This window comes from Dromaius novaehollandiae, chromosome 2, assembly GCF_036370855.1.
Source record: "Dromaius novaehollandiae isolate bDroNov1 chromosome 2, bDroNov1.hap1, whole genome shotgun sequence".
NCBI classification, from domain to species: Eukaryota; Metazoa; Chordata; class Aves; order Casuariiformes; family Dromaiidae; genus Dromaius; species Dromaius novaehollandiae.
Genome location: NC_088099.1, coordinates 115,524,868 through 115,539,815, shown reverse-complemented (window position 1 = coordinate 115,539,815; position 14,948 = coordinate 115,524,868). Strand labels below are relative to the sequence as shown.

General features: G+C 37.3%; 1 protein-coding gene across 16 annotated transcripts in view; it reads left to right on the top strand.

Annotated features, from left to right (window-relative positions):
- The window catches only part of PTPRM (protein tyrosine phosphatase receptor type M), a 482,698-nt gene that overhangs the window by 265,105 nt on the left and 202,645 nt on the right, over nt 1-14,948 (top strand). For all 16 annotated transcript variants that reach the window (XM_064507225.1, XM_064507224.1, XM_064507229.1 and 13 more), the window contains exons 9-11: nt 264-373; nt 4,933-5,134; nt 9,297-9,399. In XM_064507225.1, coding sequence (XP_064363295.1) covers nt 264-373; nt 4,933-5,134; nt 9,297-9,399 — 415 coding nt within the window. The remainder of the gene's footprint in view (nt 1-263; nt 374-4,932; nt 5,135-9,296; nt 9,400-14,948) is intronic.

Genomic DNA, 14,948 nt, shown 5'->3' with positions numbered 1-14,948 from the left:
GGGGAAATAATAGCAGGTGCTATTTCCTAAAAGTTTATATATGATTGAGATGTTTTACTGAGGGTGAAGGAGAGGAGAGGGTCATCTATGATCTGTTTTACAGTTTATCAAATGCTGATTATACCTGCAGAATATGAACTGTATTTCAGCTGAGGATTGAGACCTGATGGACTGCTGTTAAGCCTTGAGAGTGTAAATGCTACAGTGAGTGTCTCCTGCAACTTTTCTCAAACAGCCTTTTTTTCCTCTTTTTAATAAATTAGTCCCGAGTGCTGTACCACTTGAGTCCATTCAAGGGAGTACCTTTGAAGAGAAGATTTTTCTTCAGTGGAGAGAGCCAGCGCAAACGTATGGTGTGATTACTTTGTATGAGGTATCAGGCATTTTGTCATGTCTTCATTTTCATGTACAGTTTTGATTTTTAAAAGCGCATAATCAGTACAGAAATTTTAAAAATGATTTTTTGTCAGTTTCTGGAAAATAAAGGGGTTTTTTACGATAGAAGTACTTATACAGTAATAAAAAATAATCTAATGTAGGAGTGAATTACTGCAAGAAAGAGAATGTTCCTGGATTATCAGCTTTAAATGTACCAGAATTTAAAGGATGTCCCAGATTATCAGCTGTTATTAGATCCATATGATACTGCATTCTGCCTAGTAATGTAGATCAAATATTTAAAAGATTGAAAGGCAGATCTTAGTGAATTCTTAAAAAATAGGAGACATAACACAGTAGTGACAGTCAACATCCCATTTCTGAGACTTGTTACAGCAAGTCTATTGTAACAGAAACAAGTGGGCACAATTTAAAAAAATAATCTAGCATTTTTAAATGCAAATTCAACAAAATTATATGTTGTTACATGTCTAAAATTCGCTGCTTTTCCTCATATGGAACCTCAGCCTGAATACCTTTTAGAAAAATTGACAAAAGACTGCACAGATTAAGCTGTCAGACAGTAATCACTGTTAAACCTCTTACCTGACCTTACTACAAAACTGGTATTGAAATGCTTTGTTTAAAAAAACACCTAAATGAGATATGGTATAAGAAAAAAGTTAAATTGAATGGTACCCTATTGATACTGTTTTGCAAGCTGTTTTATTGTGAGAGGATAAAATGTATGGACTGGTTTTGATAAAGCTAACTTTCTTAACTAGTTCAGAAAGTTGTATATCTTCAGGGATCAGAATGTTTTAGGCAGTATGTTAGTGTTTTTGTTGATGCTAGCCTTTATATACATAGAAACACTGGAAAATTATCTTTCTTCTAAGAACATTGCATGCATGTCTGATCATATTGCTGAGGAATATATGCACTGTATTCATGCAGTTCATTTTAAGTATAATGTATAACCTCATCGACTGTAATGGGAGTTGTTTAGGTACATTGAGAGGTGGAGAAGAATAGCATGACCAGACTTACAAATCTTTCTAAGGTATTCAGGACTGTACAAGTCTCAGAACCCAGTGTTCCAAAAATGAAGAGAATATACCAGAGAGAATAAAATACTGATAGCTCCTTATACCATTTATCTAATATACCATACAGCAGAGGTGGAAGGGGCAACACAATCAGTGAAATCAAAAACTTGATTTAATTTATTTTTAAGTAGAAGATACCAACAAGCTGATGCAATCAAATGGTCTCTTGTTCTGAGGATGTCAACTCAGTCCAGTCAGGTGGCTGAATATGAACAGATATCAAGTTTCTGAAGAATTGTTTGCCAGTACTTTGTCTCCCTGACTATTGTTTATTAGCCTAAAATGGACCACAGTGTTTGTATAAACATGACTGGCAAGCTACCTGGCTGCCAACAATATACACAATGAATCACAGGGACCTTTTACCCAATGTATACTTTGGGTATATTTAACCTGAAGTTAACTGAAGTTGCTCACAGGATAAAATCCAGACAGCTTAGATGAAATTTAGGTACCTGTGTTCAGTAGATTGCTTTAGACTAGCCATGATGTTAGCAGGCACCTCTCTGGCTAATCTTTGTACTGTCAAGGTAACACACCCAGCCAAGCTCCACATCCCCCCAACTTGAGAAGTGAGGTGTCTAGCTCCTGCCAATGCCCTGTTGCATGCCAAAGTTTAGACAAAGAATCATCTAAGCCCTTAGTTGTGCCTACACAAACAGTACTGATCTAAAAAACATGGGCACTGAAGCTGCTTTCATACAAAACATAGGGTATGTTTGGTGTGTCCATAAAAACAACGGTGCTCATGGCATTCAGCTTTTGGAGAAAGGCTTAGCAGGTGAACACTCACCTAGCTAGCAGGAGAGTTGGGCTGTAGGCGTTTCAGCCTGAGAGATTTTCAAATTCGTAGTCCCCTGCCCGCAGGGGAGAGCGATTGAGCCGCTGAGCTGCGGCTAGGGCTGAATGCGCCTTCCATTCTCCCATTGCCACCAGGCGATACCAGGGGTGAAGGAGTCACAGGGCCAGAAAGACAGCAGGGACGAGAGTGCTGCATGCTTTTGTCTAGAGTTGAAGACGCTCAGCTGGGGCAAGACAAAAGACAAAAAGAGTCAGACCTATAAGCAAAGTTGCTCTTTCCTGGGCAAGTTCTTCAATGCGTAGCCTTTTTTGCCAGAGACAGCCTTAAACCACAGCAGCACACACCTTCTTTCAGAAGGTCCCAGGGTCTTGATCCTATTAGACAGATGTACTTAATGTGCAATCCTTAGTCTGCATCCCTGCTCCTAGGGAAAAAGCTCAATCACACCTTTGCATCTAGCATTTCTTATTCTGAGTATGTAACTTTCTGTGCTATTAAAAATCTCATAGCTTAGTCTGTTTTCTGGGGCCCACCACTTATTTTTAGTGCCTGAAGTAGTCTTAATGTATCTGGTGGGAAAAACTGTGCATTCAAATATCAAGCATGAAAGTATTCATTGCCATTGTGAAGTTAGGTGCAAATCCAATTATTTTACCAATATTTGAAATGGAAAAAAAGCTTTTAGATGAAGAAATGACATAAATTTCTTCAACTATTTTGCTTCTTTATCAGCAGTACAGGTCCACAGTTTGTAGAAATAAAGGGATTCGGCTTTTGTGTAAGGTTTCATCTAAATTTGATAAAAATTGTGAACACCCAGTGAAAACATCCCTCATGCCCTTTTTTTTTTCATCCCTGCAAAGCTGAACTGGCATGGTGCAAGTGCAAATTAGTTTTTCAAAAAAAAAAAAAAAAAGTTGGAAAAGAATTAAGAACAGTCTTACAAACAGGAGTAAAATACAGAAACAAGGCAAGCTCCTTTTAACCAGTCAAAACACTTCTATTGTGGTTCACCTGACTCATGGAGGAGCTTATTTTGTTATAGGACATCAGTCACTTAGCTATCTAGTAATTAAATGTAAAAGTTGTTAAGAATCTAACATAGACTGCAGAATTTCTGGCAGGTTTACTTTCAAATACAATTTACCTGAGATTCTGGAAAATGCAGTTAAGAATTATAGAAACCTAGGAAAACAAGTTAAAGGGAGCTTCAAGAGTTCATTTAGTTCCAAAACAGAATCAGCTGTGTATAAAACATAGCTGCCAGGTAGTTGTCTAACCTGTCTTTAAAAATCACCAAAAATATGCATGCCTATTCTACCACAGACAGACATAACAACACTTGCCATCAGAAAGGGGGATTTTTTTGAAAATATAACCTTAATTTCAACTTCAGGTATCTGGTGGCATCTTGTTCTGTCTTCTGTTAGAATTGGGAATGTTACTTGGGGTTTTTTAAGGCACTTTCAGCTCAATTTATGGATTTGGAATTGTAAAGGATCTGCCTATATCTAACAAAAGAATATCAGAGTTTATGTAGACTGTATCAGAGGTCTTATTACTCATTTTCAGCATTTTATAGGTGTTATATTAGATGGGTCATGTAAAAATCAATTTTCATTAGGTCAGAGCTTTTTGGAAATTGCAAATGTTTAAGCTGTGCAATGCCAACACTTAGATATTTCTATCTAAATATTATTTTATATGTCTTCCTAATTATAATAATATGGCATAAATGTAACAAAAAGACTGACAATTATCACTTTATATATTAATGCTGGAATTATACATATTTGCACACAAACAAAACTATTTAAAAGTAAAAATGAGGGATGAATCATTTTTGCTTTTTAAGTTTTTAAGGGATTTTTTATTTTTAAATTCTCATTACACTGCATGGAAATTAGTAACTAACAGAAAAAATCTGTTTAGAGCTTTACTGTGAACTCATATTAACCTTACTAATGAAAACAAATAAGACTGAATCAAAGCAGGAACAGGGGATACAGTATGTATTTTGCATATGTTATTTAACATTCCCACCTTTACCTTTAAATGAGGATCTGACAAAGGCACAATTTAATAACCTGAAAATTTCCAACTTAGCAATTACAATATCTAAGCTTCAGACTGAAAGACAAGCTTTACCCAGTTTCTGAAGAATCCACCTTAAGCTGCCCTTATCATCTACTAAGGATAATCTTATTCAGAGCAAAGTGTAATTATAGTCAAGTCAGCTAGAACTAGGGCCGCACATTTTGGTATTTACTTATCTGTTTTTACCTGGTTGTTTTGGTTGTTTTGATGTTATTGTTGCTGCTCAAAACCAACAGTAAGATGGATTCAAAAAATGACATTGTGAAAGCCAGCGTCTTAAAGGAATTAATGTAAGCCTGAACCCATTCTTTACAGTTGTAATCTAGCTGCCTCTAAGTCTCTGTATCTGTAAAAGAAATAACTCATACCAGTTATGGCTGAGTTTCTGTGTCCCTTCATGGGATTCGGGATTTGAAGAGTATAAGAGAGTAAGATAGCTTATCATAAAATGTCTGACAGCGCATACATCAAAAGGGTTTACTGGATAAAGATGCAATCTTGGTCCATCTGCTCAAAACAGTTTATAACTTTCTTATTCCTTTGCAGATCACCTACAAAGCAGTCAGTTCCTTTGACCCAGAAATAGATTTATCTAATCAAAGTGGACGAGTCTCAAAGCTAGGAAATGAAACTCACTATCTCTTCTTTGGACTATATCCTGGCACTACCTACTCTTTTACCATCAGAGCCAGCACAGCTAAAGGCTTTGGACCTCCAATCACAAATCAGTTCACCACTAAAATATCAGGTATTTGATTAAAGAATACTACCATTTGTTTACAATAATGACACAGGTAATTCTCTTGTTGTTTATTACTTCTTCTAGGCTTTTGCAAGCAGCAAATTGAAAAGATACAGTAAGTGTTCATACCTGAAGATGTTAAAGTGACATACACTAACATCTTTGAAAAACTTTCAAGTGCTTGGGTATCAGCTAGACCATAAGTACTTTGAAATTCCTATTCACAACTGTAACTTACCATGCAAGAAGCCCTATGAATTATGTGCCTGGAGTCAGTGCCAGCTGCTGTTGCAACATTTAGCGTAGGGTTTTTTGGACATGTGGATGAGGGTTCCCTTCAGAGCTTATTCAGCCTTGACATGATTCTAAATTAGTACAGTGACGGTGCTGGAAAATCTCTTTAATGAGCCATGAACAATTGAGAGTAGAGTAGAGCGGAAATACTATACATCTATCGCTTGCTTAGAAAGTGTAGCTAACTGCCAGCCTGCACACATCCCTAGCAGGCGTGTGGACTGAAGTGGACATGAAACTGTATTAGACAGGAATATCAAGACTAGGGGTTTTCAGATAACAGCAGCATGACTCTGCCACTTCTGCAGATCCATGAACAATATTTTAAGCCCTCCCAGAGGCAGAGGAACACTTTATTCCTCTAGCTGATGGGATGCAATACTATTACATACTCTAAAATGCTTATGTAATTCATGGCAAAATGTTTTGCAAAGTTACAGTTGAAATCCCTTTACTCTCCACCTCTCTACAAGCTTCTTGAGAATTAAACTGACAGTTGCACTATAGCCTCTCAATAATATTTACAAAAATTGCTTTATCTATTTGTGTTCGACTTTGCTTTTCAGAAAGAGTAAAGCAAAGCATTTGGGTACAAAACTTTTCCTCTTCTATCATCTCTTTTACTCTCCTTCTGTGTACTTTTCCCCATCACTCGTTTTCTGTCCTCAGTGTGGAATGAAAAAAAAGTAACAAAGATGTGTTAATCAGATATAGAGCAATTAATTTTTACTATAAGAAAGGCCAATTAATGCAAGGTGGAAATTACTGTTAATACAGGTGATTGTAGAGAAAAAATCAGTTGATATTTTTCAAGTTAAAAGTTATTCATAATAAAATGCATAAACATAATTAACACTAATCAGTAAATACAAGGTTCATTTTCCATCCCTTTTCCTACAGCATGCAGAACCTCTCTCTGCCAGAAATCAGCTTCTGACATAGCAAGAACTTGATATGAGTTAGGATGGCAGAATCAGGCCTTATTAGAATAAAGAAGAAAGGAGACTGTTGAGAGTGCAAAGAATCCAGGCATTTGGGAATAGTGCTGGAGCTTAAACTGTTGTTCTTTCCTAAATTTGGTATGTCACCAACTAAAGGTCATTAGTGTGAATGGGCATTACGGGCTGGCTTTGAAATGAGCCTGGCACAGTTCGGCAAGTGGTCTTGTCTGAGCCCAGCTCTCTCCTTACTTCTTGTTAGTTACTGTAGGAACAGCCAACGTTTATGACTTATCCTGGGTATGTAAAGCCTACTTCTTGTTGAAATAAAAACAGAAGCAGAATATGTACATTTCTTATGATCATCAAAAAATCATGACAAAATTTTAGGTGTCGAATATGTTGCCCTCCTCTTCATGCAGTGCTGCTGCCCTGTAATCCACTTGCCCTGCTGTAAGCTTTAAGGCTCTTGATGTGGTCGCTGCTTTTCATACCAAAATGCTGAACATTTAGGGATAAAAGATTTCACAGTACTTTTAGAACTGATGATGTGGCAACAGAGCATTCTGGCCAATTTCCAATTTGAGTTGTTGCATTTTAATTTGTCTGAATCCAGACTGCATTTTCATTTGAATAAAATAATACTCTTAATTTCCTGTCTGAAGTTGTTGAGTAGTACTATCCTATACCATAAACACTTGCCATGTTTCATTCTGCAGTTGTGCGATTGCCACTGATGAAGTGATCCGTGTCTAAAAGTGCATTACTAAAAGCAGAGCTAGTGGCAGTGCCTGCCATCAGAATTGGTGGACACTGTTTTCTGTTGCCTGTAACTTTGTGAAAAGTCATCTGTGCTGGCTGAAATTTTACATGCTGCCTCTCTTACCCAGAAGAGTTTCATCCATTTTCAGGAACATGGCTGATGTAATGAAAAATCCTGGTGTCCAAAACATACATAAAGTGCTTTCAAACAGGGATTTATATATTTAGCAGGGAAGAGGCATTACTTTTGCGATCTCCCTGAAAACCTGTCCAGATTTTGGCAGCATATAAATGTTGTGGTTTGCACACAACCTGTGGAAACTTGCTAGAATTGAGAGCTAGTGTCACCATAGAGGCCATCCTCACCGAATAACCTTAAGCCCTCTGAGCTTTCAGAGCCATGCCTGTGTGGGCATTAGCCCACAGTGTGACCTGCCACACGTACAGTGGCTCCGAGGCCCTACCTTTTAGCAGGTCTGAGGTTTCTACCGCTCATGACCAGGCTATGCCTTTGGAAAAGGTGAGGAGAGGAAGCGTATCTCCTATTTTCTCTCTTTTTACTGATAAGCTCTTCCTTCACATGTGGGTAGTGCGGAGGAGGAAGGGTCCTAACCTAGGCAGGAGAAAGGGGAGAGAAGAGCTTATCTTGCACAAGTCACAAGTTGGGAAGAACGAAAAATTTGTTCAGATGACCAAGAACCAGAAGTGACACTCACAGTGTTCTTGCAGCGTTCAGATTTCATACAGCTTTTTGGAGTTGCAGTTACTCTCTGCTTCCCTCATTTTCTGGATGTTCAACATGAGACTCGGGCATTATTTGAACAAGTGCTGAATATTCAAAACTGCAGCTGAAATCAGTGAAGACTGTGTCTGAGTCTTCAAAGTTCTCTGGAATATTATGCCTTTAGGTGCCTTGAAGCAGGTACCCAAATTGTTTAGAAAGATTAGTCTGAACGTTTGTGCCTTACATACAGGATTATAAATAGAGGATAAGAATACCCTCTCAGCTCACAAGGAGTTTTTTGAAGATTAATTTTTTATTTGTGCAGCATCTCAGAACTGATGAATACCAATGAAAAGTGATGAAGATATTATTAATTTTTCACAGCTGCCTATGAAGTGTTATGGACAAAAGTGTTAATGCAATCCTTAGATGAGTAAATAGGTAAGGGAGGGATAAAGGACAAGAGGGATAAAGGACAAAGAAATTAATACACCTTTCAGACAGGTAGCAGCTGCTACTAGAAGGGTGAAAAGGAAAGGAAAATAAATACACCTTAAAGAGAGACACTCAAGTTGTTGGAGCTGTTTAATTTACTAGAGAAGCTTAAGGGTTGATGTTAACATATATGTGGAGCAAAAGTATGGTCAAAAAGATCATTGCAGTGATCACTTTTTGGTTTTATAACCTTTTAATATGTGAAATGTCTATAATCATTAACAATTGCACAATGAGGATCCAACAGACTATTAAACAACCAATGTACTGAGCACCCTTCCATCCAATATAATGAGTAATGTGACGATATGATAGCAATGAAAGAAGTAACAGTAGTGAAAGACAGTAACTGAGGCATCATTTCGTTCAGTCACAACTGTAATTCCATATAATGAAGACCCAGTTTGCCAAAGTGCTGTTGAGTGTGGTTTCAAACTAAGATAAGCTCTCATGATGATAATCACGCATCATTATTTTAAGTGATGTCCGTGGTGGACCATAGCCCCATGGCAGTTACAGCACTACTAAAAATTGCACAAATGGCAAGTTCCAAGAGTGTATCCAGATACCACTGGCTTACTGAGAAAGCTGGGCTTACACTTTCAGAAACTACAGCCACTTCGGCTTGTACGTTTCCAGGTGCTCGTCTAGTGATAACCTAAAAGGATTTGATCGTCAAGTCATGGATTCTCTCTGCTTTCTGAAAGCTTACTCCTGTAAGGATCTCTTGGATATCTTAAAATTGGCAATGAATTGGTGTTTCTTTGTTTTTCTGCTGATACTATTTAACAATTGTCTGATACTTGCATTGTAACTGAAGGCATGCTAGACTAACAATATGGTCTTTATTTTTGCAAAAGTCTTTAAAATTATCTATTCAAATACAGACACAGGTCTGGAAAGAACAAATACAGAAATAATGATTATTTTTGCCTCTTTTCTTTTCTTATTCTAGCACCCTCAATGCCACCCTATGAACTCGAAACACCTTTGAATCAAACTGACAGCACTGTGACAGTCTTGCTGAAACCTGCACAGAGCAGAGGCGCTCCTGTCAGGTACTGGGGGAAAAATCCTTATAAAATTAAAACCAAATTGATTAATTTCTTGAACATGTTTTCTGGGGATTTTCTATACAGCAATCAGTGTCTAAATTCATGTCTGTATTAGCTGTAATTAAATTAAATAACTGAAGAAAATGAAAGTGCTTTGATGTTGAGTGCTGGGGTATTGTTCAAAGGATTTGATCCAGATGCAAGTGGCTTGCTCTTTGAAGATAAGGAACAAAGCCATAGTTCTGTTGTGTGGGTGGGTTCTTTAAGGTAATTGCTTACTTCAGTGTTACAAGTTCAAGGGCATGTCACATTTTTTATCCTGAGCTACTATGTCTTTAATAGTCACTCCTCTTGTTTACTTCACAGATTTAGAATAATCAGCTTTTAGTAAGTTAGCCAATTTTTAAAAATATGGACTGTAAGATTAATAAAGTATTTACATTTAATTGTCCATGAGCACAGAAATAGGGGAGAAAAATGGAAAACCAGTAGCTCTGATTCTTTAGTGCTATGTAATATCTGCTAATGAATTTCCAATTTGCAGTGGTTTATTTCACAGACTGATATACAGTACTGTGCAAGTCTTATGCTGATTAGAATAAAAGCCTGCTTTTCAGAGCGGAAAACAGAGGAATGGCTAGGCTGAATGAGAACCAGTCATGAGCTCAATACCCTGAATAGATGAAAATACATATTAGAGAAATACAGATTTTCCAGAGGTTTAGGGGTTTTTTTGCTTTTGAGAAATCAGGTAGACTCAGTAGTGGTTAATCCTTTTGTTACTGTTGGGAAGAGTTTGTATGTAGGGTGAATGGCTATCGGCTATTTCCATTCTGATGCTGACCTGTTTGGTAATTTCTATTGGTTTGAGAAATATGGATCTGGTATATTCATATATAAGTGAATGAAATGTTCTTTGGGTTTCTTTAGAATATTCAGTATTTAATAGAATTAGTTTCTGTTCTATGCAACCCATTGTTGCACTGGTATCTGTATGTGTATATATAAAACACAATAAATAATGTACATGTCTGAATTTAAGAAATGCCATTCAGTCGGTCATTCAGACAACTTTTTAAAAAGAAAACATGACATGCTGGGGAAGTCTGAACCAGCTGAGAAAAAACAGAAAACAGTTACATCAGATTTAATGAAACTGATTTAGCAGAGTAGATTAGAATCAGAATGGTTTCATTAAATGATTTGAGCTTTGTCTGTATTTCCTAAACCTGTAGTGCTGTCCTTCTGAATTCAAGCATTGGGATTAAAATAGTACTAGTTGGAGTCATTATTGTATAAACGCAAACATGTTAGACCATAAATAAGAAAACAGTTTCGTTCCTTTTATCTGCGTCATGAACTACAGATGATTGACTCCTACAGCAGCAGTGATACATCAGAAACTTCGGTGACAATAGCAAGGAGCTAGTTTGGAGATTAGAGTATGCCAAATAAGGGGATGAGTGCTTAGAAAAATAGGAAGAGGGATTTGAAGAAACATCGAACTGTAGAACTGACAGAAACAAATGAACACATTACAGTAAATTTACCAAGATCTTTTGCAGCGGGTCTTAAAATATAATGAATGCTGGTTGTGAACTCAGAATATAAATACTAGGTGAAGCAGAGAGTGAAAACTAAAGTGAAAGTTTCTTAATATTTTTAACATTTTACTGTGCTTTATGTTCTCAAGCATATTGTCATTGCATAGCTTGCAGAATACATTCTGCATACGGATTTTATTATCTTAATTTATATTCACTGGGTGTTGAAAGTTTAGTCATACTTCATTTATGTACTCCACTAAGAAAGATGCCTGTCTATTGATCCTGCTACAACCACCAGCTTGGTTAATGCAGATTTTTGAACTTGCGCTAAACTTGCAGTGTAAATGATTGTTGTTGTTTTATTGATCGACACATCAGCCATGTTACATAAAATTCTTTAATTCCTGAGATGGATAAAGAAAGCAGAAATTCTACCATTCAAGTCAGTAAAGTTAATACCCAAGGATACCCAATTCAGGTATACCAAATTCAGAAATCCAGCGTTTTTTCTGTGATTAATTTTTTTTCTCTAATCAAATGTAAAAAAAAAATTCCTGGTGTCTGACACCTTACTAAGAATTCCCTCACAACAACCACGGCAGAAAAAGGGAGATGTAGATTGTTTAAATGTTGCTTCAGAAAGTAGACAGTATGGAAATGTTCAGGAAGCTCTGTTTACAAAGATAAAGTGCACATTAATCATGAAGGCCAAATGGCATTCCAGGTTGTTTTAGAATTCATAAAACTGGACATGATTAAAATGTGTTTTGTCAGAGTTTTAATACAACAAATACTGCTTGCTTTTGTCTTCAATTTCAGGTCTAGCATGTCTTATGGCTGTTGTTGTGTTTATTTCAAGGAGATTATCTTGGAATTATATATGTTTAAAGCAGTAATGCATTCAGTAACAATGAATGTATTTGCTTATTTAACTGTTGGCTGAGCTACTTTGATTTTCTTTTTTGAATTTAAAATGATGGCCAGGTGGAAATTGTGGAATATGTTTGTTGTGTGTGACTATTGACCTTTTTTTTCCCCAAAGATACATATATTTAAGAGTTAGTATAGTTTTTAAAAAGTCTTATACAAATACAACTGTAAGTATTTCTCATGTAAGAGCTATTCAGCATTTATTGAGGGACTCACTTTTCAAGGCAATTTCATTTCTACCTTGTAGTTCTCCAGTGGGAGTTAGCCTAAAGTTTAAAAGACCCTGGGGCCAGATTATCTGCGGTTACATAGACCGGTGCAATTCCATTTACTTCAGTTGAGGAATCTTAATTTATTTGAAAGATCTGACTCATGCACAGGAATGAAAAGTGTGATGCTCAGTGATTGCATGTATTTATTTTGTATTACTCATTTACATTAGAAAGAATTGCTAGTGACCCTGTCGATTTTCTGCCTCATTCCATTATAAAAGGTTCTTGAGAAGGGTCTTGAGATCTTTGGTGGAAAATTTCTCTGTATTTTGCTGCAAGCTTTTAACTTCCACAGGGAGAAGCAAAATTTATTTTTCTGATAAACTTCCATTCAGGTTAGCCATCATAAAGGTTGAATGTTGCCACTTCTTTATCTTACTTGCGTAATCAGCAAAATACTGTCACCATACCCGCCTCCTCCTGCTCTTCTATGCCACATCCTCAAAAAGCCCTAAGTATAAATATCCCAGGAGTTTTGGCCCAGATAACACCAGGAACACCTGGCTATAGCCGGCACTCTGGTGGAAGTAGGAAGAAGGATAAGAAACAAGCCAAGACCATCCAGACTCAGCTCTACCTGCCCGGTCTTTGGGTGGGTTTGTGGATAAGAGATGACCTTTCCTTTCTTGCAGCGCAGCGGCCAAGCAGAGCTAATTGTATCAGCTTGTCACCTCCAGGATGCAGAACTTGGCATCAAGTCCTCGATTGCCCCTTTAGGATGCCAGGGTAGTTCCTGTCTGGAGTTTATGGAGTCATTCCTGCAGCTCCTGGGGCTGCAGCCTGTGCTACAGAGCTGAAAAGCCCAGGCAGGATGGGAGGGAGAGAGAGAGATTGTCACAACTCCAAGTAGAATAATTTAAAAGAACCTTAAAAAAAAATGTGAAGAAAACCAAACACAGATAATCTACGAATCATTGGAGTTGAAATTCACCAGAGAAATGAGAGAATGCTAGAGTGAATGCCGTTTGTGTACTCTTAATGCATCCCCTTTATCATCAGTTTGCCTGTCTTCTTCAACACACAGAATGGGTACCCTAAAAAAAGAACAGCTTTACTGGGAAAATAAATCTGACATTTCTTTACTTCAATGCTTGATTTTGAAACTTAACTTACCTCTAATCTGTCTTCCATAGAGAAGTAATATATACTATATTTCAGCCCAAAAAGCCATATTAATTTTTTAGATATTTGAAGTACAACTGAAGAATACCATAGAAGTTCCAAAGTGTATTATCTAAAGCAGTATATTTCTTTCTACTACTTCATCAGGTAAACACTTCATGATGTCTTCAGACAGTCTAAATTCTACTGAGAATTGCATTTCTTGCTGGCCTGATCCAGACCTTCGAAGGCATGTGGTAAATATTAGGTTGATTGTCACAGATGGAATTAAGGCTATCTGCATATAGACCCTGGGGTAGGAACAGCATGATTCATATGACGATTCATAGCATAAAGAAACCTCTTTCAGACGAAGTTCAGGTAGTATTTTATTCTGTACGTGGCTTCACCATTTCAGCACCTCTGGTAATACAATGGTCCTTAAGTGAATGAGAGAAGAAAACTACTTCCTACCCACCAATTAGCAGTGGGAAGGAGAAAATTAAACTGTGATTGTCACATCTGAGAAGTACCAACTCACATTATATGTAATGCAACAGTGCCCCACTAGAATGAAGCAGAGGTTGCACTTGCTTTCTCATCCCTCTCTTGTGTATTCCAAGGGAAAAAGACACATCTTAGGGATCATCTGTGAAGCCTGAGAGATCTTGTGCAGGACCCTGCAATCTCACTGACAGCTTTCCAGAGAAGCCACTAATTACCCTTATCCTTGAAGCTTACAGTCTTCACCATAATACTCACATGGCCAGCAGACTAAATTGTTTCACTGGCAATCAAGAAATCCACAGAAAAAATGGCTAGGATGTTTGGAAAGCAGTGGCAGATATTGTTAGAGCTCAAAAAGCAGCAGGGTTTCAAGCACTCTGAATGCAGAAGTTTCAGGATATTTTCTGTAATCTCTTTAAAGAGACCATGGGACACTCACTTTGCAGTTGCAAGTGCATGCCAGGCTAAGGACTGGGCCTAAAAGTTGAAACCCACTTCTCAGAGAAGAGCTACAGACATCTCAATCCAAGTTTATGTAATGCATGGTAAAGAGCAGGATGAATTCCCATGCATGAATTGTGGAGGCAGACATCATGAGTATGATTATAAATTCAGGATAAGTGAGCAAATGAGTTCTGAAATGTGGGAAAACTGATTTGCACAATAAGAGACATCTTTACTTTCTGTGTGGGCAAAAACATGGCAACAGCACATGCAAATAAAAGCATTACAATATCTGTATTTTTAGCTCTGACCTCTTATAATTCCTTTCTAGCATGTTACTGTAATTTCTTTCTATTCCCAGTGACATTACATGGGCAGTAAGGTAGTAACAAGAAGAAAGAAAATCTGATGTAGACACAGCTGAGGAGACAACTATCAAAAGTACGCATGGGAAGGGGGAGAGATTTGGAAAGCTTCCTAATAAATGAAAAGTGAACCTTCTGCTTTTCAAGAGCTGTGATAAAACAGTCTAGATGTTTGGTGGATTTGTGATAAAGAAATGGTTATGTTGAAATAGTGTTGCTATACATGTTCAAGTGGCATTACTAACTTAGTAGTGTTCTGAACTGTCATGTTTAAAATACAGCCTTTTGAAATACTGGGAGACCACAAGGCCTAAATAGCATGAGGGGAACTTACTTACATTCTGCTCTTTTTATTTGCTTGTCACGAGTATACTTTATGTTGTTTA